Here is a 24,534-nt window from a genome sequence, read left to right as displayed (position 1 = left end):
TTTGGCTTTCAAAAGTCTCTTCCCCAGAGAGAACTTAGGTAACTGAAACCTTTTATTTGGATTAGGTTTTTATGACTTTCTTAATCTCTTTTTGGTGATTCAGCATGGCATGGGTCCAAGCAACACTTCAATAATGCACAGAAAGTCAGGCATGCTAAAATTGCTAAAATCAAAACAAAACCGAGGAGTCTTTTCAAGATCTAAGTTATAGGAAATGGAAAATACATTTGTTCACCTATTTATGTTCTGTATTTAATATTTAAAGACTCTCTTAGTTTTCCTTGTTCAAGATATTAGCAGTAGTGGAGAGAAAAATGTTAAAAATATGCATTTTGACATTTATCTCTTTAAAACTTGAATTTAATGCATTGAGATTTAAGTTATGTAGATGAGAGTATGTGGAATATTATGTGAACTTTGTTTAATATTTAAATCACATTTCATAAGCCAATTTTATCATCTCATTACTCCTTTTTTGGCTCTAACATAGTAAGTTCTTTAGTGACCTCTGGTGTTGGTAACCTGCTCACATCTTTTTTGGCTCTGAAGCTTTGCAGGCAAGGATTTGCTGTTTCAGGGTAGAAGGCTCAGTGTCTGTCTTTCAAGGGGTTTTATTTTTTCTTTTTTTCCTTCTATTTTGATATTTTGATGGCTAACAATGCTATGGTAATTCCTAATCCTGTGTGGAGCTGCACACCTTAGAGGAGATGGAGGAAATTTTATAATTTTATTTGTGCTGTTTCCTCCATTTCCTCTCTTACTGTCCTACCTTGATTTTTAATCAGAAAGGCTTTTATTTTAATTAATACATGGTTTGACACGAGAAGTTTTTAACATGTATTTTAAAACAATTTAAAATTGTTCATGAAGAGTTTACAAAAAAAATATGTAACTAATGCTTGAAACTACACATTTTTTTTATATTTTCGTACATGGTTTGACACAAGGAGTTTTTAATATGTATTTAAAAGCAATTTAAAATTGTTCATGAAGAATTTACAAAAAAATAAAGATATAACTTATGCTTGAAATGACCCAATTTCTGCCTTAGATTTCAGAGAATTTCTACTTTGATTTAAACTCTGAGCAAATGAAGGGAATGCTTCGGCCTCATGTCCCCCCTGCTGCTATTTCCACCCTGGCCAGATCTGCCATCTTTTCTATCACCTACCCATCCCAAGATGTCTTTCTAGTAATAAAGGTAAGAAATGCCAGGGAAAATTGAAATTATGAAATTATTGTGGTCTCTTGTTTTTTATTTAAAGTAAAATAGAAATTCTGTTCTCAAAAGTGTAAACAGTGCTGCTTTATTTCAAATATTCTCACTTCAGTTCCTTTGTAACAACAGTTCAGTGCACTGAAGCTGGAGAGAGCACAAAGGTTTGCTTGATGATATAAATCAGTTTTCTGGGGCTTGACCTTGGTTTTCATATCAAACAATGTGCTGACTCCTTAAAATGACAGATAAGTCAGTGATTTAAAAATATCTATTGGTCTGAATCTCATTTCAAAAAGGATACACGCCCCTCAGCCAGATTTTCAGATGTGTTTAAGGGCAGAAATTGCCAAGAGAGTGAGATCCATAACTGAAATAAAATGCAACATTGGTCCCTCCTGGGATAAAGTACAGAAAGATAAAAGTTATTTTCTGTTCTCTCCTTTGGTTCAATGAGTGCACAAATGTTGCTCCTTCAGGTGGGTGTTTGAGTCAAGATTTTTGGCTGGACCCTGGGTAAAAATCACCCTGTGGTCAAATGGGGAGTTGAAAGCAGATTTTCAGATCACAGGCAGTGTGAAGGTTCTGCAGGAAATGCTTCTTACACAAGGACTCACCAGGCTCCAGCTCTTGTGGAAGAATTTTTCCTTCCTTGTGCTTGTTGAGTTTATTAATCCTTGCTGGATCCACGTCCTTATAATGGTTCATTTTCCCTTCTCAGCTGGAAAAAGTGTTACAGCAGGGAGATATTGGGGAGTGTGCAGAGCCTTACATGATTTTTAAAGAATCTGATGCAGCAAAGGTAAGAATTTTTTTGGTGTTTGGATAAAAAATTTAAAGTAATTTTCTTTTACCTTGGATGCTTGATCCTGTTCCTGTCTTTAAAAGGATCCATTTTTAATTAGGAATTTAATCCCATTCTAAAGGCCAAAAAAGAGCCAAAGACCTTTGAGTCTTGATGCCTTATTGGGGTGGGGTAGTTAAAGGTCAGCAGATTTTGTGGCTGTCAGGGGAGATTTGTGGCTCCCATCAAACTCAGTCATCTGTGATTCCCTGTCCCAAAGGATCAGCTGGGTCAGGGGAAGGCAGCCTTGGATGGGAATCTGCAGTAAAAAATTCAACTTTTCCACTGCTTCTGCAGTTTAACCCCATCCCTTCTGCCTGGTTCTAAAAGCACCTCCAGAATGGTTCCCAGTTTGGTGTGCAGGTGGGTTGGGCCAGGTGGGGATCAAAGAGTGATGATGAGGGCTGGGTGAAGGGCAGAGCAGAGGCTCCAGCCCTTCTTGTGATCCCAGCCTCTCCATTTCCCAAAAGCTTGGATCATTTGTTCATTTTAATCAACCTCTTAATAAATTATTTCCACCCTAAAGCTCTAAAAATTGCTCTTTTATATGCAGAGCTGTGGAAAAATCCTCTTTTATTCCCTTTTTTTCCTTGACAAAATGAGTATGATAGTACTTATTTAAGGAGTGTTTTGAGTTTCCCACACAACTCCAGATGATCTGAGCACCTCCTGCATAAAATCACATTAGGAAAGGCCCTTTCAGACTTCACAGGGGAAAATTCAGGTTTTCTTGAAGGATCACTGGGATTTCCCAGGCTGTTCAGGAGGGTTAGGAGCATAAAAGACTGTTCTGAGTGTCCTCTGGTGGCCTCTTTTGGGAAGCAGAAGTTGCATTTTCCCAACACTTGGTGCTTCTCCTCTGGAAGGTGCTACAGAAACACAAACCATTGGGAGTTAGAAAGGACACCATCATCCCTCACTGATTTACTGAATGAACCTCTGTTCTTGTTCCTCTCCTTTTAACCTCTTGGAGTGAATATTTTCTTCACAGAACAAGGAGAAGTTGGAAAAGCTGAAGGGCCAGGCAGAGCAGTTTTGCCAAAGACTGGGGAAGTACCGGATGCCTTTTGCCTGGACAGCCATTCACCTCATGAACATTGTCAGCAGTGCTGGCAGCTTGGAAAGAGATTCCACAGAAGTTGAAGTTGGCACAGGAGGTACAGGACTAGGAGGGAATGTGCAGGAGGGAACCAATGTGGGCAAATCCAGAGGTTTTGATTCATATCCTGTAGCTGCTGTTGCTCCTTTTATTGCTTTCCTCCCCTACTCTGATGGTCTGGGGTCATGGTTGAACTAAACCAGAAAAGTCCATGATAACAAATGGATTTATCTTTCAAGGATTTTACTAGCAAACCATCTGTTATATTATTTAAAACCAGGCCTGTGAGACTGAGGGAGCATTACAGGCTGATGAACATTTTCCAAAGGAGTGGATTAATCTTTGCGAGCCACATAGCTCATCCGAAACTGCTCTGCAGCATCCCCAAAACTGCCAACTTCATCATCTTTCAGAGCAAGGGAAATACATAAATCTCAGCATGATAAGGACTTTTATAACAGCAGGAAGGCACTGGGGTGAGGTGGCTGGGAGGGGAGCAGGATCAGCTGTGCTCCACAGCCTCCAGATTGCCTGAGCAGAACCCCCTCTTGTGTCACCTCATGGCATCATTCCCTCTCCTGCTCTGAAGGAAGGAGTTCTCCTTCCCCAGGAATCCTGCTGGGAAGCAAAGTAGGCTCTTGGACTGTAGTTTTCCTGCTTTATTTTTGATTTCTCCTCACTGTTGTGTTTGGCAGAACGCAAAGGGTCGTGGTCGGAGCGGCGCAATTCCAGCATCGTCGGGCGGCGCTCCCTGGAGAGGACCACGAGTGGGGACGAGGCTTGCAACCTGAGCAGCTTCAGGCCAGCCACCCTGACAGTGACCAACTTCTTCAAACAGGTCTGGCAGGGCAGTGTCCCACCTAGGAGTTATTTCTGGGACAGGGGGATTGGATGGTGTGAGGTCACTGGTGATTAATTTGTGATTAATTCGATTTCTGCTCCCCAGTCGCTGGGAGACTTTGAGCAGCATTGAGTTCGTTATCTTATTTACCAATTATCATGGAATAACAGACTGGTTTGGGTTGGAAGGGAGATTAAAACCCATCCAGTGACACCTTCCACTGTCCCAGGGTGCTCCAGCCTGGCCTTGGGCACTGCCAGGGATCCAGGGACAGCCACAGCTGCTCTGGGCACCTGTGCCAGGGCCTGCCCACACTCCCATGGAACAATTTCTCCTTAATATCTGATCTAAACCTCCTCTTTACATAATTCTATATAATATATATTAATTCTTAGAATGAATCCAATTCCTAAGTTATACATTACATAATATTATATAATATATTAATTCTGGTAGTAGTGACTCCAATTCCTCAGAGTGATTTAAGATTAACATCAGTTCCCTGAACACATCCAGGGATCCTTGAGGAGAACAAAGCATTCTGCTTCTGATGCTGCTTTGCTGGGTGGCAGCTCCCCTTAGTGAGAGCTTGGGATTTTCCTGAACAGTGGAAAACATGAATAAAGGGAATAAAGTTTTTAGTTAAGCTTAGCAAAAAGTAATGAGCTGAAAATTTTCTAAGATTTGCTTAATGTCACACCTAGTTAAGGAAAAACTGATCACTAAGTTAGTAGTGATTTACAAAAGGATGTATTTATTTACTTTGTTGAGGTTATTTTTACTTTGAAACAGATCATTTTATTTAATTTGTCCTTTAAAAACTCCCAAAAATTAATTTAAGATTTTAAACTTCAGATTCTTTATTATCTTCCTTTTCTCCTGTTCAGTATAATTAATTGAACACTACCCAGTGTTTTCCTCCTTCCATTAGCTTCTTTGTATTCCTTTATGTTGTGGTTTCTTAGCTTTAAATTCAGGTATCTTCTGCTTGTGCGTGGCAGAGTCCCATTTTCTGTAATATTTCCAAAATTAGCAAAACTGTGAGCTATTAGAAGGGGCATGAGGAAGACTGACAACAGACTCCTTGCACTTCCTACTTTTCCTGAAAAACAAGGCTGTTGTGGGCTCATCCCAAAGGAAGGGCAGAGGAGAAGGAATGAGCATCACCACCTGAGTGACAGATACTTTTTCAAGCTATTACACTTGCTAAAAAATGGGTATTTTTGGGAAATCTCTTAGCAGCCATTTCCAGTTTGGAAAAAGATAATATTGATGGGGAGAGAAAAGGCTTTCAATTAAAAGTTCCTGCAGCTGTCAGGGTGATGAATAAGGGATGGAGGAAGGGGAAAGGAGGGAGAAATGAAGTGTAATTTAACACGTTAATGGTAACACCTTGTTCTGGGAGGGCACAGGTGGGTGCCAGAGGGAAGAGCCTGTTGGGTGGGAGGCTTTGCTCACTCTGGCAGCCCTGGAGGGTGTTTGGGTGACCAAATCTTACCCCTGAGCAGGAGGGGGATCGCCTGAGCGACGAGGACCTGTACAAGTTCCTGGCTGACATGAGACGCCCCTCGTCGGTGCTGCGCAGGCTCAGGCCCATCACAGGTACCCAGCTGCCACTGCCTCTGCTTTTAGTGAGGGAATGGGGCCACCGTGGGGCTAAGAACCATTTACTGCCCAGATAAACATCAGCCTCACAGCTGTGAGACTTTAAAGGAGCAAGCTGTTTGCCATAGCTCAAAGTAGTCACAAGTTCTTTGTTACAAGGCAATAAATAACTTTCTAACCCAATGGACAGTTGCCACAGGGTGTATTTTGCTTTTCTAACCTATCCCCTTTACTTACTTCTACTGCACTGAAGTACTTACCTCTACTTTTACCCCACGGCTACTATCTGTACACACAAGTACTTCTATTACAATTTCTAAACTCTCAACTTGCTTTGTACGACCACACCCCTGCATTATAAACCCTTCACCATCTTATCATTACAGTTTCTTACTTAAGGCATATTCTTACTTACAACTATAGAAACATAAGTCCATGAATTTTCCATTTAATGTCTATGTGTTGTATCTTCACATCAATCCAAGCTTCTCCCAAGGCTGCAAGGACACAGTCTCAAGCTGTGTCCAGGGAAATACAGGCTGGATAGCAGGAAAAAGCTTTTTCCAGCAAGGTGATAAAGCTCTGGAATGGCTGCCCGGGGAGGTGGTGCAGTCCCCATCCCTGGTGTGTTTAACAAAGCCTGGATGTGGCACTGGGTGCCAGGGGTGAGTTGGGGTGTGGGGCTGGGCTGGACTCAATGATCTCTCAGGTCTCTTCCAACCCAGTCATTCTGTGATTCTGTGTAAATCAAACCCTTCAGTGTCTGAGGAAGTTTCTGGTTTCCAGTTCCCACAGAGCCAGCCCTCCTGGGCTCAGAAGTTGAGGTGTTTGGTTAGTTGCTCCTCCAGGCAATCCTGGAAATCCTTGAGAGCAGTCCCTGGGCAGCAGGAGCACGGAAGGTGGGATGGGGCAGGTTGGTCACTGGCACACTCAGGGTGCTGTCTGTGAGGGGGGATGCAAACCCCAAACCGCCAAACACAGGAACCTCTGTTTCCCACTCTGTATCCCAAAGGAGATCTCTCTCCTGGGTAACAGGAACAGGCTCCACCTCTGTTTGAGAAGGGGGAATAGGAACCCTGGCACACCTCAGTGGAGCTGGTCCCTGACCTGTGCTATCCTGACAATATTTACTTAACCTGCTCTTAAAGCTCTCCACGGACAGCAATCCTGCCTCTTCCTTGGATCATCTCCCCAGCTCTCAGTTTGCCTTGCAGTCAGGTTAGGTTTTAACAAAACTTTGCAAAATTATCATGCTGCAAATTAATGTGACTGGGGCATGTGGCCACAACCTTCCAAGCACTTGAGTGTTGTGATCAGTTCACCCAATTCACCTCTGGTTTGTACCCTGACCAATCTCAGGGTTTTTCAACCTTTCCTTTGATGGAGTTTTGTGTGTAACAATAGCTGGGCCTCCCAGGAGCTTTATCTGGACTGCATTTCCCCAGTTTTCTTATGAAAAAAAATCTGTGCCTTGTTAGAGTGCATATTTTCTGTTGGTTCTTATTATCTGGTCCCCAGTTGCCTTAGGTATCAGTTTGATCCACTGACACTTGTTAACAAATCCACTTCAGCTGTACTTTATCATTTGTTGGTTTATTAAATTCATATATAGGATGTCAATGAATGAATATATAGGATATTAACCTGAAGAAAGAAAGCACAATTATGCTTTTAAAAATTAGTTTCTATTTATGAATGAATAAAACCCCTTTCTTCTTGCAGCTCAGTTGAAGATAGACATCTCTCCAGCTCCAGAGAACCCCCACTACTGCCTAACCCCAGAGCTGCTGCAGGTCAAGCTTTACCCAGACAGCAGAGTCAGACCTACACGAGAAATCCTGGAGTTCCCTGCCAGGGATGTCTACGTCCCAAACACCACATACAGGTCAGAGTTTTGAAATCCATTTCACTTTCCAGGGCCTGACACTGGCAAGTGTAGAAATTCCTCCCTTATCAGCAGGCTTGTTGCAAAATCTGGTGGATGGGTAGAGGAGCTGTGCCAGAGGCATGGGAAGGGTTCAGGCTGACACAGGGAAAAGGCTCAGCTGGGGAGGGACAAACTTGGCTGTGAATAAGAACACAGGTTTGCATCAAACTTGGCTGTGAATAAGAACACAGGTTTCTCTATTTGGTTAAATTCTTTCTAGTTTTATGTAGTCTTTTTTTTTTCTTTGTTAAAGTCACCATTCTCCTACTGGTTTTATTAATTTATGTCACTTTCAGTGACTTCTTTTTTCCTTAAAATGAGGGATAGAAATAGAGAAAATATATAATCCTTTTGTTAATATTCCATTTTGGTTGCCAAGCAATTTCTTTGTTTACAATACTTGACAAAAAATCCTCTGAAGCCCTGAAAAATAGGAAATTTCTCTAAATATTTTGGGAAACAATAATCTTTCTATAACAAAATCCAGGCTGGAGCCAGATTTCTTTTCATTATGTACCATTATTAATTTAAAGCTTTTTCACAGTATCTTTGAGGACATTACATGGCTGGGTGGAATTGTCTTCATCAGCTGAGTGATTTCACCAACTTAGCAAATCCTTTATTTAAATTTAGATACAAACCAGGTTTTTACAAATCAAAGCTTATAAGAGGGGTTTAGTTGAGTTCCATATTCTGTATTTTGAAAAATCTCAGCCATTTATTTATTAGTCTATTTATTTATTGGATAGGAAATTTAACATTACAGTAAACCAGTACAAATAAGCAACAGTACATGATCTCATCCCTGTTACAAACCCATGAGAAGGAAAAGGATTTTTATTGTAGAATTTCTGTAATTAACACATTCTGTTCATGAGGTTTCACTCTGATAAATGACAACCAAAACCATTTCCTGTGCTGAGATAGAAAACCCCACACTGTTGGGGAAGATAAACAAGTCAATATGACTCAGGGGAGCTGCAGGACTGGGGCTTTGTCAGTCAGCACTTGCAGGGCCAGCCCAAGGCTGGCACTCTGTGTTCTGCAGCTGAAGTTCAAGCTGTGAGTGTCCCCAAGAGCTGGAGCAGCCCTGTGCCTACTGGGTTTGTGGGCTGGCACCCTTGACCCCATTGGAGCAGCTGTTCCCTAAGTGAAATGTGTTTTGGTGTGTGCTCACTTGGTTGTTTATTTAATTCCTTAGCTGGTTGGACTGAAAGGTCACAGGGCTTGGCTGTGATTCATTTCAGGTGAGGAGAGCAGATCTCTTCCTCCTTTCAGTGAGTTTGGCTCCTCACTTGCAGTGGGCAGCCCCAGCTGTGCAGTTCCCTGTGGGATCTGTGGGATCCAGAGGAGCAGGGCTGCTCTGACCCCCTGTGTGTGACACACCAGCTCCAGAGAGCATGGATTGGCCTCAGCTACACTCCTGGAAATACCCAGAGCCCTAAAATGAGGAATTACCCATCTTTCATTTGCTCCTGAAACATTCCACAACAAAAACATGAACCAAACATTCAATTAGTTACTTCAAGAAACAAAATTTCTTTTTTTTTTCTTTTCCTAAATGTTTTCAGTAGGGTTTTGCCAGCCCTTTAATCCCAGAAAACACTTTTTGTTTTCCCTACTACACAACCCAGAAAGGAATGCACAGCCTGAAAACCCATTCCCCCAAACAATATTATCCAATGTGTGACAGGTTGGCTCCTGGGCATTAGAATTTCACTGTGAGGAAGGAAAAGCTCCACACAAAGTTGCAGCACGTTGACATTGGGGCTTGAGGGAATGACAAAACTCACCAGACATTTTGTAAGACCATCTCAGATGCCTCAGGTTTATGCTTTAGAGGAATTCCATGCAGGGCATGGATTGGCACTTGGCATCTGTTGGTAAACACAGCATCAAGTCCTTTGGTGTGGTGAAGTTCATTGTGTTTGTTCTGAGTTCAAATGCAGCAGGTTGAGCACTCAGTCAAAGCTTTTTAAGTCTGTTGGGTGGATCATTATTTTGGTTGACTTGAGCAGGTAGTATCTTCCTTTCTTAGGCTTCCAGTAGAGACCTTTTCCTCTGTCCAGCCTCCCCCTGGACCGTGGTGTGACGTAGTTCCCGTTCAGGTTGGTTTCCTCACACTCACTGTGCCACCAGCCTCCTGAGGAGAAACATGGGCATGTCAGTCTGGGCAGAGTAAACAGCTCCTCTTTGCAGCATAAATCTGCTTTAGACCCTAAATTCCAGCCCAATTGGCATCTACCCAGGATTCCCAAATCACTGAATTGTTTGGGTTGGGAAAGTCCTCCAGAGTCACTGAGTGCAGCCATTCCCCAGCACTGCCAAGGCCACCACTGAGCCATGTCACCAAATGCCACACCAGCCTGGATTCTAAATCCCTCCAGGGATGGGGACTCCGCCACCAAAGGCTGGACAACCCTTTCCATGAAGAAATTTTCCCAAATACCCAATCTAAAGATCCTCTGGTGTAACATGAGGCCGTTCCCTCTACTCCTGTCCGTGTTCCCTGGAGCACAGCCTGGATCCCCCCGGCTGTGCCCTCCTGTCAGGAGCTGTGCAGGGCCACGAGGGCCCCTGAGCCTCCTTTGCTCCAGGCTGGGCCCCTGCCCAGCTCCCTCAGGGATTCTGCAGCCCCTGCCCAGCTCCTCAGGGATTCTGCAGCCCCTGCCCAGCTCCCTCAGGGATTCTGCAGCCCCTGCCCAGCTCCTCAGGGATTCTGCAGCCCCTGCCCAGCTCCTCAGGGATTCTGCAGCCCCTGCCCAGCTCCCTCAGCTGCTCCAGACCCTTCCCAGCCCCATTCCCTTCCCTGGCCATGTTCCAGCCCCTCAATGTCCTTGTCCTGAGGGGCCCTTCCCTGGACACAAAATGCTCCTCTTGGCATTCTTTGAGGCATCCACAATTTTCAAGAATGCCTGGGATGATGTATAAAGTGTTTGTTGCATGAAGCAGGTGGCTGGAGGACAATTTTGTCTCCTGTGGTTCAATCATTTAATTGCTTCTTCAGTTGTTTGCTTTCTGCTATAAACTGGCAAACATAAAAGCTTTGTAAATCAGAGATTTACAAAGGGTTTAAGGGTTCTTAATTAAGAACCCTTTAACCAAATTATCTCCAAAGAGAAATGGCCTCAGCCTTGCATCTCTTGCTCTTTTGGGAGTGATTATATTATATGGATATGACAAGCAGCTAAAATCTGCCTTTGAATGGAAACTCACTCATTATAACTTTAGAGTTGTAGCCTAAATGGAGCTAGAAGTCAGTTTGTCTTTAAGTTTTTTGCAAAAAGGGATTAAACATCCCAACCTGGGCCTGTCACACCAGACCAGGCATCAGAGGAGGGCCAGCCCTTTGCTTCAGAGTTTGGAATCTCATCCTGGGGTTATTTCATCCTGGGCTGTCTGTTCTGTTTCTGGTGTTGGTTGTTTGCACAGGAGGGCAGGATGAGATGGGATATTGGGAAGAAATTAGATTGGGAAGAAGTTCTTCCCTGTGAGGGTGGTGAGGGGCTGGCAGAGGTTGTTTGGATAGGCTGTGGGTTCCCCATCCCTGGAAGTGTCCAAGGCCAGGCTGCATGGGGCTTGGAGTGCCCTAGGATAGTGGAAGGCATCAGGGTTTCACAGAATTCACAGAATGACTGGGTTGGAAGAGACCTGAGAGATCATGGAGTCCAACCCAGCCCCAACACCCCAACTCAACCCTGGCACCCAGTGCCACATCCAGGCTTTGTTAAATACCCCCAGGGATGGGGACTGCACCACCTCCCCGGGCAGCCATTCCAGAGCTTTATCACCTTTCTGGAAAAAGCTTTTCCTGCTCTCCAGCCTGTATTTCCCTTGGTGCAGCTCGAGGCTGTGTGCTCTGGCTGTGTCAGTGCTGCTGCAGACAGAGCCCAGCCCCAGGTGAGCACGGGCACCTTCCAGGAGCTGTGAGAGTGATGGGGGCACCCCTGAGTCTCCTTTTCTGCAGGCTGAGCCCCCCAGGATGAGCTTTAGCCCCCCTTCCCAGCGGAGCAGAACGGCTCCCATGCCCGGGGCTGTACCTGGGTGGCTCTGGGGGCAGCTGGGGCCCCCGGCCGTGTCCCCGATGGAGAAGCGGAGCCGGGCGTGCTCGGGCAGCGCGTTGGGAATGCTGCCCGACGTCCTGGCCAGCTGCAGGGTGAAGTTGGTGCTGGGGCCCCCCAGGCTGAAGCTGTACTCGATGTGCCTCCTGTTCCCCCTCCAGTCCTGCAGCTCGATCCGCAGCAGGTAATTCCCCTGCTGGGTGATGGAGTAGATCTTCTTCAGGCCCAGCCAGAATTCCTCTGCAAAGTTGGAGGGAAGAGATGGTTTTAGGTAGTGTGTGTGAAGATACAGTATTTAAAAGGCTTTATTAATTGCTTTAATTAAATCAGTGATTTGAGTCTTGGGGACCGTTGATCTTTGCAGAGGTCTGCTGCTACATTCTTTTTGTTTACCTCTGCTTAATTGCACACTGATGATCAATAAAAGCAGGAGTTCTAAATGAACTGGAGCTTCCCCCTTTTAAGTTTCCCACCTCGTGTGGAACTCTGAGAGGGAGCTGGAGACATTTAAGAGGTGTGTAATTGGAATGTGTGACAAATGAAACCAGTGACATACATAAAACCTAATGGCAATTGTTGCATTTTGGGAGGAAAGAGCTGCAGAACCAAACTGGGTTCCTGTACAAAGGGAATTTTTCTTTTGCTGGAATTTCTGATCATTAGTTTAATTGGTTCCATATATTTTATTCATTAAGTAGTTTCTAATGAGCACAGGTAATTGCCACATGTACAAAGTGGGGCTGAATGTGAGTGCCATGCACACAGCTAGCATTTAAAGCCATAGACCACAAGATGCTTGAAGAAAATACTCCCTAATTTCTAGGTTAGGAGCTGTAACCTGGTTTATTTTATCTCCTCAGAAGAGCACTGAATAGGACATGGCTGAGAGCAGTGAAATTCTCTGTAAAATCCAACACTGAAAACATTTTGGTGCAGTATTTGGGAATTAGGAGACCAATCAAGGAGCCACTAAAGCATCCAGCGGGATCAGATAAACTTTACAGCTGGGAACTTCTATCCCAGAGCTGAGGGGAAGGTTGAGATCCAGCAGCTCTTTATTATAAAAGAAATGGAAATAAGTCAATATTGCTGCTCACTTGGGTGAGGTTTAGATCTGTGCTATGCTTAAAAAGTCAGACTGTTTCCCAAACAAGAGATCACTCATCTCATGTGAGAAAAACACGGAGAAGATTCTGGATGAGGAGGCTGTTGGGCAGCACTTGGTGCTACAAATTCCTTGGAGTTGATGATTAACAGGGGAACGTGGGTGTTTCCTCACCCTATCCAGCCATGGAGGGGATTGGCCACTCTGGAGAAGCCTGAGGTGTTTGCTCAGGGGAGCACACACAGCCTTGGGCTCTCCTGAGGCTGCAAAAATTGATGTGGTTTTCAGGGTAACAGGATTGCAGGAAGGCTCAGAGAAAGTAGTGACAGCAGCTTCATGAGGGTCTGCCTTTGTGTGTATTTGAAATGCTTTGGGAGATGCTTTTATAAGTAGTAAAATCTTGGTGAAATAGTGTTTAAAGCATTCTGTCCTTGATTCAGTTTCTAAACACACATTTGAAGGGGATGTCTTTGAGAATTTCACAAGCTATGTGTTCTAGTAAGCACTTCCTGCTATTTCCAATAAATCAGTCAGCTATTATTTGCAGGTTTAGTCTGCTTTCCTTTCCGTAAGAATATCCAGCTTCTCAAATCAATTGGTACACACAAAAAAAGGAATATTTACCATTGAGGTCACCAAAACCATTTGTGTAGGCATCCCAAGTTTGGTTGAAGTCCAGCGATCCGTCCACTCTCTTCTGGATTACAGTCCAGGATGTGCCTGTGAAAAGGAAATTAAGTCACAGCTGGGCCTTGGCCTCATTCCCTGTCCCTGAGTGTGCTCTGGGGTGCTCCCATTTTGAGGCAGAATGAGTTAATTGAGGTCTTGATGAAGGGAATTCAAATGAGCCCAACTGGAGAGAGCCCAGGGCCCCTCAGGTGTCCTTGGCCACACCCGGGGTGCCTCCTCTCACAGAATTATTCTGTCAGGCTGCCTCAACTGGGTTTCACTTGTTTATGAGGGCTGAGAGACAGAGAAACTGATAAAGAAGAGATAAGAGCCCCAGACACTGGCTCAGAGGGTCAGACTGCTGATAGTGGCTGGCTGCTGGCAGGGCAGGGCTGAGTGCTGGGGCTGTGTCCAGCTGCAGCTCCAGGAGGGGCTTCCCTGAGCCAGGTCATGACACCCTCAGTGCAGCTGCTGCAGCAAATGGCAGCAGAGCAGCTTTGTGCAGAGGGCAGCCCTGGGAGCTGTGTGTGCTCACCCAAACACGTGGGGTGCCCCCACGCGCTCCCCAGCTCTCTGAGGGCATGGAAGGGAGAGGGGGGCAGGCACAGAGCGGCTCTGGGGGTGCAGAGCAACCAGGGAATGAGGGAACTGGCCAAGCTGTGCGTGGCAAAAGGAACAAATTTGCGTTCCTTAGGAAGGTGACGTGGCAGTTGTGTTCCTGGCTGCTGGGCCACCCAAACATGGCACAGGAATCCCATCCCAGGACTCACTTCTCTGGGTTCAGTTTGGCTCAGCTCAGTCTAAAGCACAGCCTGTTAATGAACAAAATGCTACTTTTGTAAAAGCAAATTGTTTGCTGTTTGCTTTTCTTTGGGAAATGCATTCATGGTTGTCCTGTAATGGGTTTTATAATGATCATTTTCATTGCCTACAGCTAAAGGGGCTTGGAATTTGGATATCCTTAATTTATGTCACATGATTGAATGTCATTTCCTCAGTATAAACAAGAGGGGAGTAAAGAATGGGAGCAGTAATAAGAGATTGCAGGATACAGGAAACCTAACTTAGAGCAGACAGGCCACGAAGAGAAATCAAGAAGATTCATGAATCATAAGTTTTTGTGTACTTTGGGAGGAGACAAAGTTGTTTGGCTTAGAGGAAGATACTTGTGTGAAAATTAGACTGTTGCTGGCACAGCTCTTACCAAATTTTGTTTCACAGTAGACATTGAAAGCTTCTGAGCCATTGGGCTGAATAGTGTAGACCCCACTGGTCTGCACCCCAGTGTGGTAGAGGGCAGTGCAGTCAGCAGCAGAACCTGGGGAGCAAACAACCTGTTAGAAATCCTGCTTGGGATGTGCTGAGCTGAGAGATAAAGGAAAAAATGGGAATGATCATACTGGTAATTCTGTTTTACAATAAACATCATGGAATGGACAGACTGCTTTGGGCATAGTAGTGCAGCTGCCAAGGTGTGCATAGGTTGTGGTTTTTAAGTTAGGCAGGGCTTCAGTTTGGAGGATTTTGGAAAGTTTCTAAGGCCTAAGACTAGACTCTGGCAAATGGGCTTTCCTACCCCTTGTAAAGCTCCTAGTAAATACCATGCTCACTGCTACACTTCATCAGTGCCTTTCAACTTCAAAGAAAGGACTCCTAAATCTTGTAATTAGCCAATGTGGAGTAAATGAGTTCTCTGCTCAGGCTCCACAAGAGAGACATGGGTAAAAGCATGGTCACAGCATGTTTACAAGAGGGGAATGGATCCTGTTACTGCATTCTTGGACATTGTTCCTGTGTGTCACCCCAGAGACAAGCACAGCTGGAGTGGGCCTAAATAGATAATGACATTTTTTCCAAAGAAGGAAGTCTAATTCCTTCCCACAGCCCAGTGCATAACATAAAAATCTTCTCCTTTTAGTCTTTGGCTCCTACAAAGCAACCCAGGGCTGTCCCAGGGGTGGTGGGAATCAGCACATGCTACAGTCAGTCTCAGATGGGGTCTCACCATCAGCTCTGTGTGTCCCAGCCGTGGGCCTGTGCACAGCAGAGGGGATGGGCTCTGCCTCCTGCTGCTCCTCCAGGAAGGAATTCTCCAGCAGCTCCAGGAGCTCGATGTGGTTTAGCTGGAAGAGCCACAATGACACTGTTAACTTCCCAAGGCTCTGGAATGATGAAGTGCATGGATCAAGACAATGTCATGCAGAGAATAATTTTTCTTGTGAGTGTGACCCAATTGGAACACCTGATTTACCACATAAAAATAACTGCAGCTCCATGGTGGTGGATTTTAGGTGTGGGATTGCCAGCTGTGGCAGGGTAGGATTCATGGAGGGAGGAAATGACCCCTTCTCTTGTGGTGCGCCTTAATGGGCAAACAGATTTAACTTATTTATAATAATTAATGGGCAAACAGATTAGCTTATTTCCTCAGGTGACATCACTTAGACAAATAATGCCAACAGCTGAGGAGGACAGAACCCACAGTTCCTCAGGCTGAAATGCATTTTTCTCTCAGAATAAATGAAACCTGATCATGCTGGTTGTACTGTATTACAGTGATGCATGTTGGACTTCCACTCTGGGAGTGGATTTTGGAAATTAAGAAAGAGGTAGAGAGCAATGAGACTTCCAGACCAATGGAGGAGCAATAATGTGATAGATAATAAGAGGAAAAAAACCCCAAATGAGCAGTCAGAAATGCAGCAGCCTGGTTTTGAGGACAAGGTCTCACAGCTGTTGTTGGCCACAGCTCCTCCCCAGAACAGGTACCTCAGGATGGTGCCACCTTCCTCTGCACCCCAAACTCAAGAAGGGGTGCCTGACCCCAGGGTGGGACCTCAGCTCCCTCAGTGTCAGAGAGATGGAAGGAGAAGCAGGCTGGCTCCTGTACCTTGTCCTCCAGCTCCATGATCTGGTTGTGCTGCCTGTCCAGCTGCTCGTGCTGGTCCTCCACGATCCTCAGGAGCTGCTTGATGTCATTGTCCTGCTGCTCCACAAAAGCCTGAGGGCAGGGAGGGGAGGATGGAAGAGGGTTAGGAGCAGCAGAAGACCTTCAGCAATGGTGCTGCCTCTGTAACTCTCATCCTTGGGCCAGTTTTGAGAGGCACAAACCACTGAATATTCCCTTCCCTTTCCAGAGAATCCTAGAATGTCCCTAGCTGGAAGGGACCCACAAGGATCATCAAAGTCCAGCTCCAGAGGTTTGCATGCTTTGCCTCTAAAATGACAAAATGCTTTGCTTCTGGAGCGAACACCCATTTTATGGAGAGAAACTATTGGCAGCTTTGTAGACTCCTTTTTTAAATTGCTCTTTTCCTTCCCATTTCACATCCAGAACAATTATGTTCTGTGGAATCAGCCCTTGATTCAAACTAGATTAAAAAAGGGAAAAAAACCCAGCATTAAGGGTATCAGCTTGGGATTTGAGAGATCAGGATTCATCTTTCTGCTTTGACACAAACATCCAGTATGTTCCCATACAAATTGCTTGGCCTTTTTATTCTCCTGCAAAATACAGTTAATATTTCCTTTTCTCTAAAAACCTTATACCCACCTAACTGCTTGCATGATTAACATAATTAATTTTATTATTACCTGTAGGGTTCTTTGGTTCTGGAGGTCCTACAGGTGCTATAAAGGTCCCTCTCTTAAATGTTTAAGCTGCCTGTTTCTGCACTGGGCAGGCAGTTCCCACTGCATTGATTTGGGATGAGCTGGTGATGACAAACCCATGGGCTTGGGAGTCTCATAATTTTCCAGATTGCAAAACTTTTTTATCATTATGATGACAAAATTCCTTAAAATCAATTTGCAAATCAATACTGAAAATAATACAGAGCTTTATATTTTCACATTTTTTCACTGATTTCTCTGGGGAATTTTACTGCAAAATTAACGCTGTGTCAGAGTAAAGCAGTGATTTTTTTAAAGTTATTACAGTGATTTCTTCCTCAAAAAATCAGACAAGTACTGCAGTGAGGAGCAAGGGGAAGCACGAGCTTCTATTGCACAATTTCTGGTGATGGCATTGCAGTGTATTTTGGCTCAGTGTGTCAGGGCCTTTCACAAGTCACTTACTTTGAGTGAAGAAATTTCTTTTGTCTCTTGCACCGAAGGCTGGAAAATGGCCAGTTTGGTGACCTTGTCCTCCAGTCCCCACACTTGCTCCTGCAGCTGGATTTTGTTTTGGATGAGGTCTTCAATCTTGAGGTTCATCTCCTGTGAGAGGTTCTTTATCTCCTCGTTGTTGATTTGCAGCCTGGCCGTGGTTTGCCGGAGCTGTTCCTCTTCCTCCTTGATTTCGCTGGTTTGCAGGGAGAGCTCGTAAAAGGACCTGTCAAAGATGTAGAGCTTCTGAAAGATGTCATTGATCTGCCCCTTGGTCTTGTGGACAAAGTCTTTGAGGCCATGGCCCAGCTGGAGGAGCCCGTTGGCCAAGATTCGGACGTCGTCCAGCATCGCAAATCGCGATTTCGTTTCGGGAGATGCGGCAGAACCCACGGAGAAAAAATCCTTGTCAGCTGCAGCTGGGAGAGCCAGCGGGGCCAGGAGCAGTAAAACTGCAATGATCTTCATCATTCCTGCTCCTGGCTCTCTTTGCTCAGGATGCAGAGGCTTTTCCCAGTGACAGCTCGTGCTCTGTGGCTGCTCTGGGTTGCAGAGCTTGATCTATTTATACTCCTTTTCATTTTAGGAGAGGCAGAGCATGGGTTGATCATTAAGCTGTGTGTGTTTGAACGAGTGTAACCCCTCCTGAATGTAGGTTGGCACCTGGGAAGATAAAATTGAGAGACGGGCACGTTGCTGATTAAACTGGTTCTGAACTTTTCCATCTGCCAGGCCTTCTGGTGTAAAATGTTATTGATGATGCGGTGTTTTTCACACAACTCTTTCTAATAGGTTAATTTTGGGTCATAATCTGGGTAAGGGCTTAAATTGCTCCTTGTTTGTGTTCTTTGGTTCCCTTTATTGCTTCAGGAGTGTGAAAGGATTTTTCTGTGTTTGAGAGCAGTGGATGTTCAGGTTGTGAAGCTCCTTGATGAGCTGTGGAAGAGCAAAATATTCCCAGATGATTCACACAACTTGATTTTCATCTCAGGCCGCTTTCTGATGTAACTCATTGTGCTGCAGTGGATTTACTTGTCATCGAGCCCAGATTAAGTGAGAAAGAGGGAATTAGGTCCAGAGATTGCCTGGATGTGATTCTGCTGTGTTAAGGTTTGTGCAGTAATTTACACCATATAAAACTTATTTTTTAAGAGCTGCTTTGCAGAGGTGGGTGAGATAAATAATACCTCGCTTGCATTTCTCACCTTAGCATTCTTTTTGCTGTTTAAGATTCACACTGCATAAAGAAAGGCTGCAAGTGCTCTGAAATAAATGCCCAGTTCTGCACTGGGTCTCTACATGAAAACAAGGAGTTTTTTGGGTAGTATTTCAGTGTGAGTCAAAGGTATTTCTCTTTCTGGACTCATTCATAGCAATCCAAGAAATCAAAATCAAATATTGCACAATGTGCTTTGGAGAGTTTTCAGGTTTTTGCCAAATTCTTGTATGTTTAGAAATTCTTCCCCTGGGATTTTTATTGTGTTGTTGATGTACATATGCACGTATGATATGAAGCATCTGTAGAAAAAAGTGTTTAACAACTGAAATTTTTACCTCATGTGTTGGATTTTTTGTGTGGTTAGGAGTTGGTAATATCCAGGTGACCTTCCCATTCACAATGAAATACTGTGAAGATATTTTAGATCTCAGATTAATTGCTGGGGAATATTTTGTGCCGGTATGATTGGGATCAGAGTTACTGGAGTACCTGGAGTATGGAAAAAGAGCAGAAGCAGGGAGATGATCAGGCCCAGCTTTGATAGGTATTCCTTCAAAAAAACCAATTCTGAATTGTTTTTCTGGCATCTGACACAGGGATTTTGAGCTGTAAGCCTTGAAGAACTGATTGTAAAATAAAAAAAAAAAACCAAAAAAAACCCCAAACCAATGTATAGACATTCTTCAATCCACTTCACAGTCCTTAAGTGACTCTGGTTTTGTGTGGTTTCACGTGAACCATTTTCTTTTTTAACTATTTCATGTAAGAAATCTTTCTGGTTTATTTTGAATTCTTCCTAACCCCATCACCCCCCAAAAATCTTTCTTCTTGGTTTAGTCTTTCTAAAAATATAGGGAGTTACTGAAGAAATAGCAATGACCAAACAACTGGGGATCAGACATTGTACCAGGTTTCTGCAGCTTGTGTCCCTGTGCTGGTCAGGCATGACACTGCCTGGGAAAGGTTTGTTTTCCAAAGGGAAGAGGCAGCCAAAGGCCCTGATGTCAAATATTAATGAAGCACTAATTAGGTGCCAAGCACATTTCCATATTAATGCCAAGGCCATGAAGTCAGACAGTGCTAAACTCACTGCAGAGCCCCCCTAGATGTCACAACAGTCCCAGAGTCCAGAAGAAAAGTGGGACACAGGAAAGCAGAGAGGAGAAAAGCTTCTGGCATGACTAAACCATCAAATTCAAGAGCTTTGGAAACCCTGAGAGGGAATCCTGCCTCTGAGAGTTGTCAGGAAAAGATGTATATAACAAACATGATCCTGAAGATCTTTCATGCACCTGGGTGACCCTGATTATATGGGCTTTAAATGATTTTTATAGTAGGAATAAAGCAAAGAAAAAGGTCTCTGGGTTTTACTGAAAAGGGAAATTTTCATAATAAGAAAATTCATTCATAGAAAGTTTCATTGTAAGAGTTAGGAGCAGCTCTTAATGTTTTAATGCCTTTGTGAAGGATTTTGGAAAATGGCTGCAATGATATTACATAAATATTTAGAGGAGTGCCTGGTGCCATTATGTCCATGGCTTGGGAAGCCTTTGCACTTGAGCAATTTATTTTATGGAAGTAGAAGTACTTTTGAGATCTGTTTGAAATAATAGGATAAGCTTTGCATATATTAGGCGTGGCATTTTAGTATAAGCTCCAAACACAAGTCCTTGGGTTTACAGCTCCTGCCTGAAACTTTTATTGATGGAAATCAAGACATTTATAATGTTCTGTCACTTTTTCAGCCTCAGTCCCTTTCCATGGCTGTGTGTAGTTGGGAAGATCTGAGGTTTTTAGTGATGTGGGGTAGAAGAGAGGCTGGGAGAGCTGGGGATGGAGAAGAGAAGGCTCTGGGGGGATCTTAGAGCTCCTTCCAGGGCCTAAAGGGGCTCAAGGACAGCTGGAAAGGGACTTGGGACAGTGGCCTGGAGTGACAGGACAAGAGGTGATGGTTTTAACCTGAAAAAGAGTAGGTTTAGATGAGATTAGATATTGGGAGTAAATGAATTTCTGTGTGGGTGGTGAGGCCCTGGCCCAGTTTGCCCAGAGCAGCTGTGGCTGCCCCATCCCAGGAAGTGTCCAAGGCCAGTGGGACAGGGTTTGGAGCAGTTTGGGACAGTGGAACGTGTTCCTGCACATGGCAGGGGGTGGAATGAGGTGATCTTTACGTCACTTCCAGCCCAAACCAGGCTTCCAACCCAAGTTGACCAGTGGTAAGGTCAAGCAGGATTTTTTTCCATTTGGGGCCACGTTCTGATTTGCTAGCTGATCTTTTTTTCCCTTTATTCCATGTAAGTTTTCCACAAAGGGAAGATGGCTGTAATAGGAAACCCTCTGGAGGGAGGCTGCCTGAACAGGGGGAACATCCCCTATCCCCTGTTCCAGTGGGATCTGTGCATCTTAAATCCCATAAGCACCAAGAGCTTCTTCCCAGTGAAATGCCCTTAATGAGGGCTTGAAAAGCAGTGGAGAGGGGAACAACCTGTCCCTTTCCTCAGCATAAATCAATCCTTTGCCTAAGCCTGCCTTTAATATAGGGACCCTGTAGCCTGGCTTCACAAATACCTTAAATCTTTCTCTTAAGCACTAATAATACTTAATAAAAGTTTTATGAGCAAGGTACATTTTAGAGTAAATTTTCATATCCATTTTCATTTTAAAAGAACATCAAGCAGCAAATGTATTCATGGCAGAACAAAGTAATTTAGGAGAGTCACAAAAATGGCCCTGGCCCCCTCTGAAATAGTAGGAGAGCGTTGATTTGGCAAAGTGACCAGTGGGGATGGGATTCCAAAACTTAATTCACCATGAAGGACTTGAGAGGGAAGAAATTCCCACTTGCCTGCTAAGATTATTCCTCTGCCTGCAGGGGTGAAGCAGAGCCTGGTTCATGAGGCTGCCCCAAATGTCCCTGAAGCTGGACAGCTCTTAGGGGATTCCTTAGGATCAGCATTAGCTGGGGCTGTTAGGGGAGCAGATTTGAGGAATTGCCATCAGAACCAAGGCCTTGGGTGGGGTTCATTGGCCAAAATCTTATCAGTAATGCCATTTCAGGCAGGCAGGGGCAGCCTCCCTTTGCAGCTGCTCCTCCAGGAGTGTGTCCCACCAGTGCAGGTGTTTTGGAAACTCCTGGCATCTCAAAGGCACCAGGTACCTTCCCTGAATTACTGCCCTCCTGAGAACCCAAAAAAGTATTTTTGTTACCAGCCTCCTGCTGCCAGCACTCGACAGCAGCTGCTTTATTACCCCTTCAAAGTTGTCCTGCTGTGCTCCTCGCTTCGCTTCTGAGCCCATCTGGCATCTGCTGTCTCTGTGGGACAAGGAACAGTTGGAAACCACTCACAAATTGTGTTCAGACCCACATAGCAGTTCCCAGAGGAAGGGAACTTCTTTTTCCTCTTGCCTCACAAGCCAGGGCTGTCAGAGGGCTGGTTCTGCAGTGCTTGGCCAGAATGCAGCATGCCAGTCCTTCATCCCTGGGAGCTGAGGCAGCACCTGAAGCCCTCCCTGAGCTCCCCTGGAACCATCCCTGCTGGAGCCCCTGGCTGGAGCCAGGCTGGCCAAGGAGGATGATGCTGGCGTGCTGGGCAGGGCTGTGTGGGACATGGAATGGGGATTGCCAGGCTGGTTTTTTAAAGATGTGCAACAATTCATACATTTAGACTTGTTTAGCAGCAGCACAATGTTCATTTCCTCTGAATAACTGAGTGTTGAGCTGGAAAAGTCTGCTCTTTTTTGTCTTTAAAAGAACATCAAGGAGGTTTGTGTAGATCTAAGTTGCTTGCACAAAGGACAGGTTGGAGTTTGTAGTGGACAGTTTTGCTGATCAAGTGTGAATCCAGCTTTCACCTTGTTGGCAAGGGCCCAGCAGGGCTCAGAGGACAGAAAATACTGCAGAATTTTGCATTTCTCATGGTTTATTAATAAAGTATCAGGGACTTGAAGAAATGGGACTGGAAGGGGTTTCCAGAATTTGTCCCCTGCCCAGTGAAGCTCAAGGTTGTCTTTAAACTCAGCCTCACCTGTCCTAAGAAACCACCAGAAAATGGAGGTTTCACACCCTCCAAGGCAATTTGTGCTACTGCTTTAGCTCTCCTTACAGCCAGAACATTTTCCCTTGTGCCTCACCTAAATCTCCTGTGCTGCAATTTCCTCCCATTAGGCCCTGCCACACTCCCTGTGGATGTGATGAGCACTTTATTACTTCAGCCTTTGAAACAGTTCTTTAGCTACCTGGGAATGTTGTCATTACCTGAAGCTACATGTATCCATGCAGTTTAATCCATTCTCAGAGGAGGAATGGAACCTGAAGTTATCCTGATGTCACGAGATTTAAGAAAGAAAAGAAAGAAAAAAAAGAAGGAAGGTATTTAACAGAAACCAGCTGCTCTGTGTTGAGCAAATAAAGTATATGAAATAGAAGTAAATAAAACTTTTGTATCTTATGTTTTCTTTCCACTTGAACTTAGATTGTAGAATCACTAGGAAATTTTTGGATGGATTTTACAAGGACCCTTCCAAACAAGAACTGTTTCAAAATGTGATGAGAGTTTAAAAATTATCTTTTGATGTCTGCAATAAGGGGTCATTACCAAAGACAAATTGTTTGTCTGGGTGTGCACTGCATCTCATGGAACAAAAAATGTCAAACCCTTCACTGTTTGCCTTTCCACAGAGGTTTAACAGACAGCATTAATGAAGGTGTGACCCCTGTCATCAGCTGCTGCCTTTGTCTCTTGCAGGAATCTCCTTTATGTGTACCCACAGAGCCTTAACTTTGCCAACCGGCAGGGATCTGCCAGGAACATCACAGTGAAAGTGCAGTTCATGTATGGAGAGGATCCCAGCAATGCCATGCCGGTGAGGGGGCCCTGTGCTCCATGGGAGGGAGCAGTTAAAACTCCTATCAGGCTGTTCAAACCTCACTGAAATGCATTTTAAAATAACAGCTTGAGAGGAATGGAAAATGGTATTTCAGAGCAAAGAGTGCAGTTGTGTAGAGTTTGCAAGGTGGAGCAGCTGGATTTTACCATGAGATTGTTGATTATGAGGGTGGTGAGGTCCTGGCAGAGGTTGTCCAGAGAGATTCGCTGTCCCTGGAAGTGTCCAAGGCTGGGTTGGATGGGGCTTGGAGCTACCTTGGGTAGTGGAAGCTGTCCCTGTCTCATTCCTGAGGTGGGATTTAAATTCTCTTCCAACCCAACCCATTCTGGGATTCTGTGTTTGCAGCAGGCACTGCTCATGGTTGGAACAGAAGTTTTGCTTCCATGACAAAGAATTGTCAGCTTTGTTCAGGGCCAGCAGTGATCCCCACTCAGAGGATCTGTGCAGGGATGGTTCCATCCATCAGTTCTTCTGCCATGTCTGTGTCCATGTGTCACTGGAGTTGTTAAAATTGTGCCTTTTCAGTGACTGGGTGAAGTGCTGCCTGTAAGGGGAGGGGCAGGGAGCAAGGGGCAGATGTAACTGTACAGGTGTACAATAAATGGAGCTCTAAATGTCTCTGCAGGATTATGGAACAGATCTTGGCACAGTTTTATAGGGGGGTTCCTGTGTTTTTTTCCTCTTTTTGCAGGTCATCTTTGGCAAATCCAGCTGTCCTGAATTTTCCAAGGAAGCATACACAGCTGTGGTGTATCACAACAGGTAAACACAGTGTGGAAGTGACTCACCAGTGACTGGTGTTAATTATTTAACAATCAGTGTCTGGACAGCACTCACAGTGACTGCAGTGCCAGTTGATGCTGTCCTTAGAGTTTTGTGACAACTGGGAGACAGAGCCTTTGTTTGCTGTGGTGCAGATCAGCTTTGTGTGATCCTGAGCACGTAGCCCAGCTCAGC

At 44.7% G+C, this 24,534-nt stretch overlaps 2 protein-coding genes across 4 annotated transcripts in view; one reads left to right on the top strand and one right to left on the bottom strand.

The window, feature by feature from the left end:
* Positions 1-24,534, top strand: part of DOCK7 (dedicator of cytokinesis 7) — a 95,095-nt gene that overhangs the window by 28,553 nt on the left and 42,008 nt on the right. For all 3 annotated transcript variants that reach the window (XM_058809036.1, XM_058809035.1, XM_058809034.1), the window contains exons 9-16: positions 1,052-1,201; positions 1,938-2,018; positions 3,052-3,217; positions 3,855-3,997; positions 5,509-5,602; positions 7,328-7,490; positions 23,436-23,553; positions 24,269-24,339. In XM_058809036.1, coding sequence (XP_058665019.1) covers positions 1,052-1,201; positions 1,938-2,018; positions 3,052-3,217; positions 3,855-3,997; positions 5,509-5,602; positions 7,328-7,490; positions 23,436-23,553; positions 24,269-24,339 — 986 coding nt within the window. The remainder of the gene's footprint in view (positions 1-1,051; positions 1,202-1,937; positions 2,019-3,051; positions 3,218-3,854; positions 3,998-5,508; positions 5,603-7,327; positions 7,491-23,435; positions 23,554-24,268; positions 24,340-24,534) is intronic.
* Positions 8,250-17,988, bottom strand: ANGPTL3 (angiopoietin like 3). Its single transcript, XM_058809037.1, has 7 exons — positions 17,445-17,988; positions 16,258-16,368; positions 15,373-15,490; positions 14,572-14,685; positions 13,323-13,418; positions 11,573-11,833; positions 8,250-9,675 (listed from the first exon to the last, which is right to left on the bottom strand). Exons 1-7 carry the CDS (start codon positions 17,943-17,945, stop codon positions 9,494-9,496), a joined length of 1,383 nt encoding a protein of 460 aa, XP_058665020.1. The 5' UTR covers positions 17,946-17,988; the 3' UTR covers positions 8,250-9,493.

The sequence above is a fragment of the Ammospiza caudacuta genome, chromosome 7 (genome assembly GCF_027887145.1).
Source record: "Ammospiza caudacuta isolate bAmmCau1 chromosome 7, bAmmCau1.pri, whole genome shotgun sequence".
Lineage (NCBI taxonomy): Eukaryota > Metazoa > Chordata > Aves > Passeriformes > Passerellidae > Ammospiza > Ammospiza caudacuta.
Note: the sequence above shows the minus strand (reverse complement) of the source record. Positions and strands in the feature narration are given on the sequence as shown.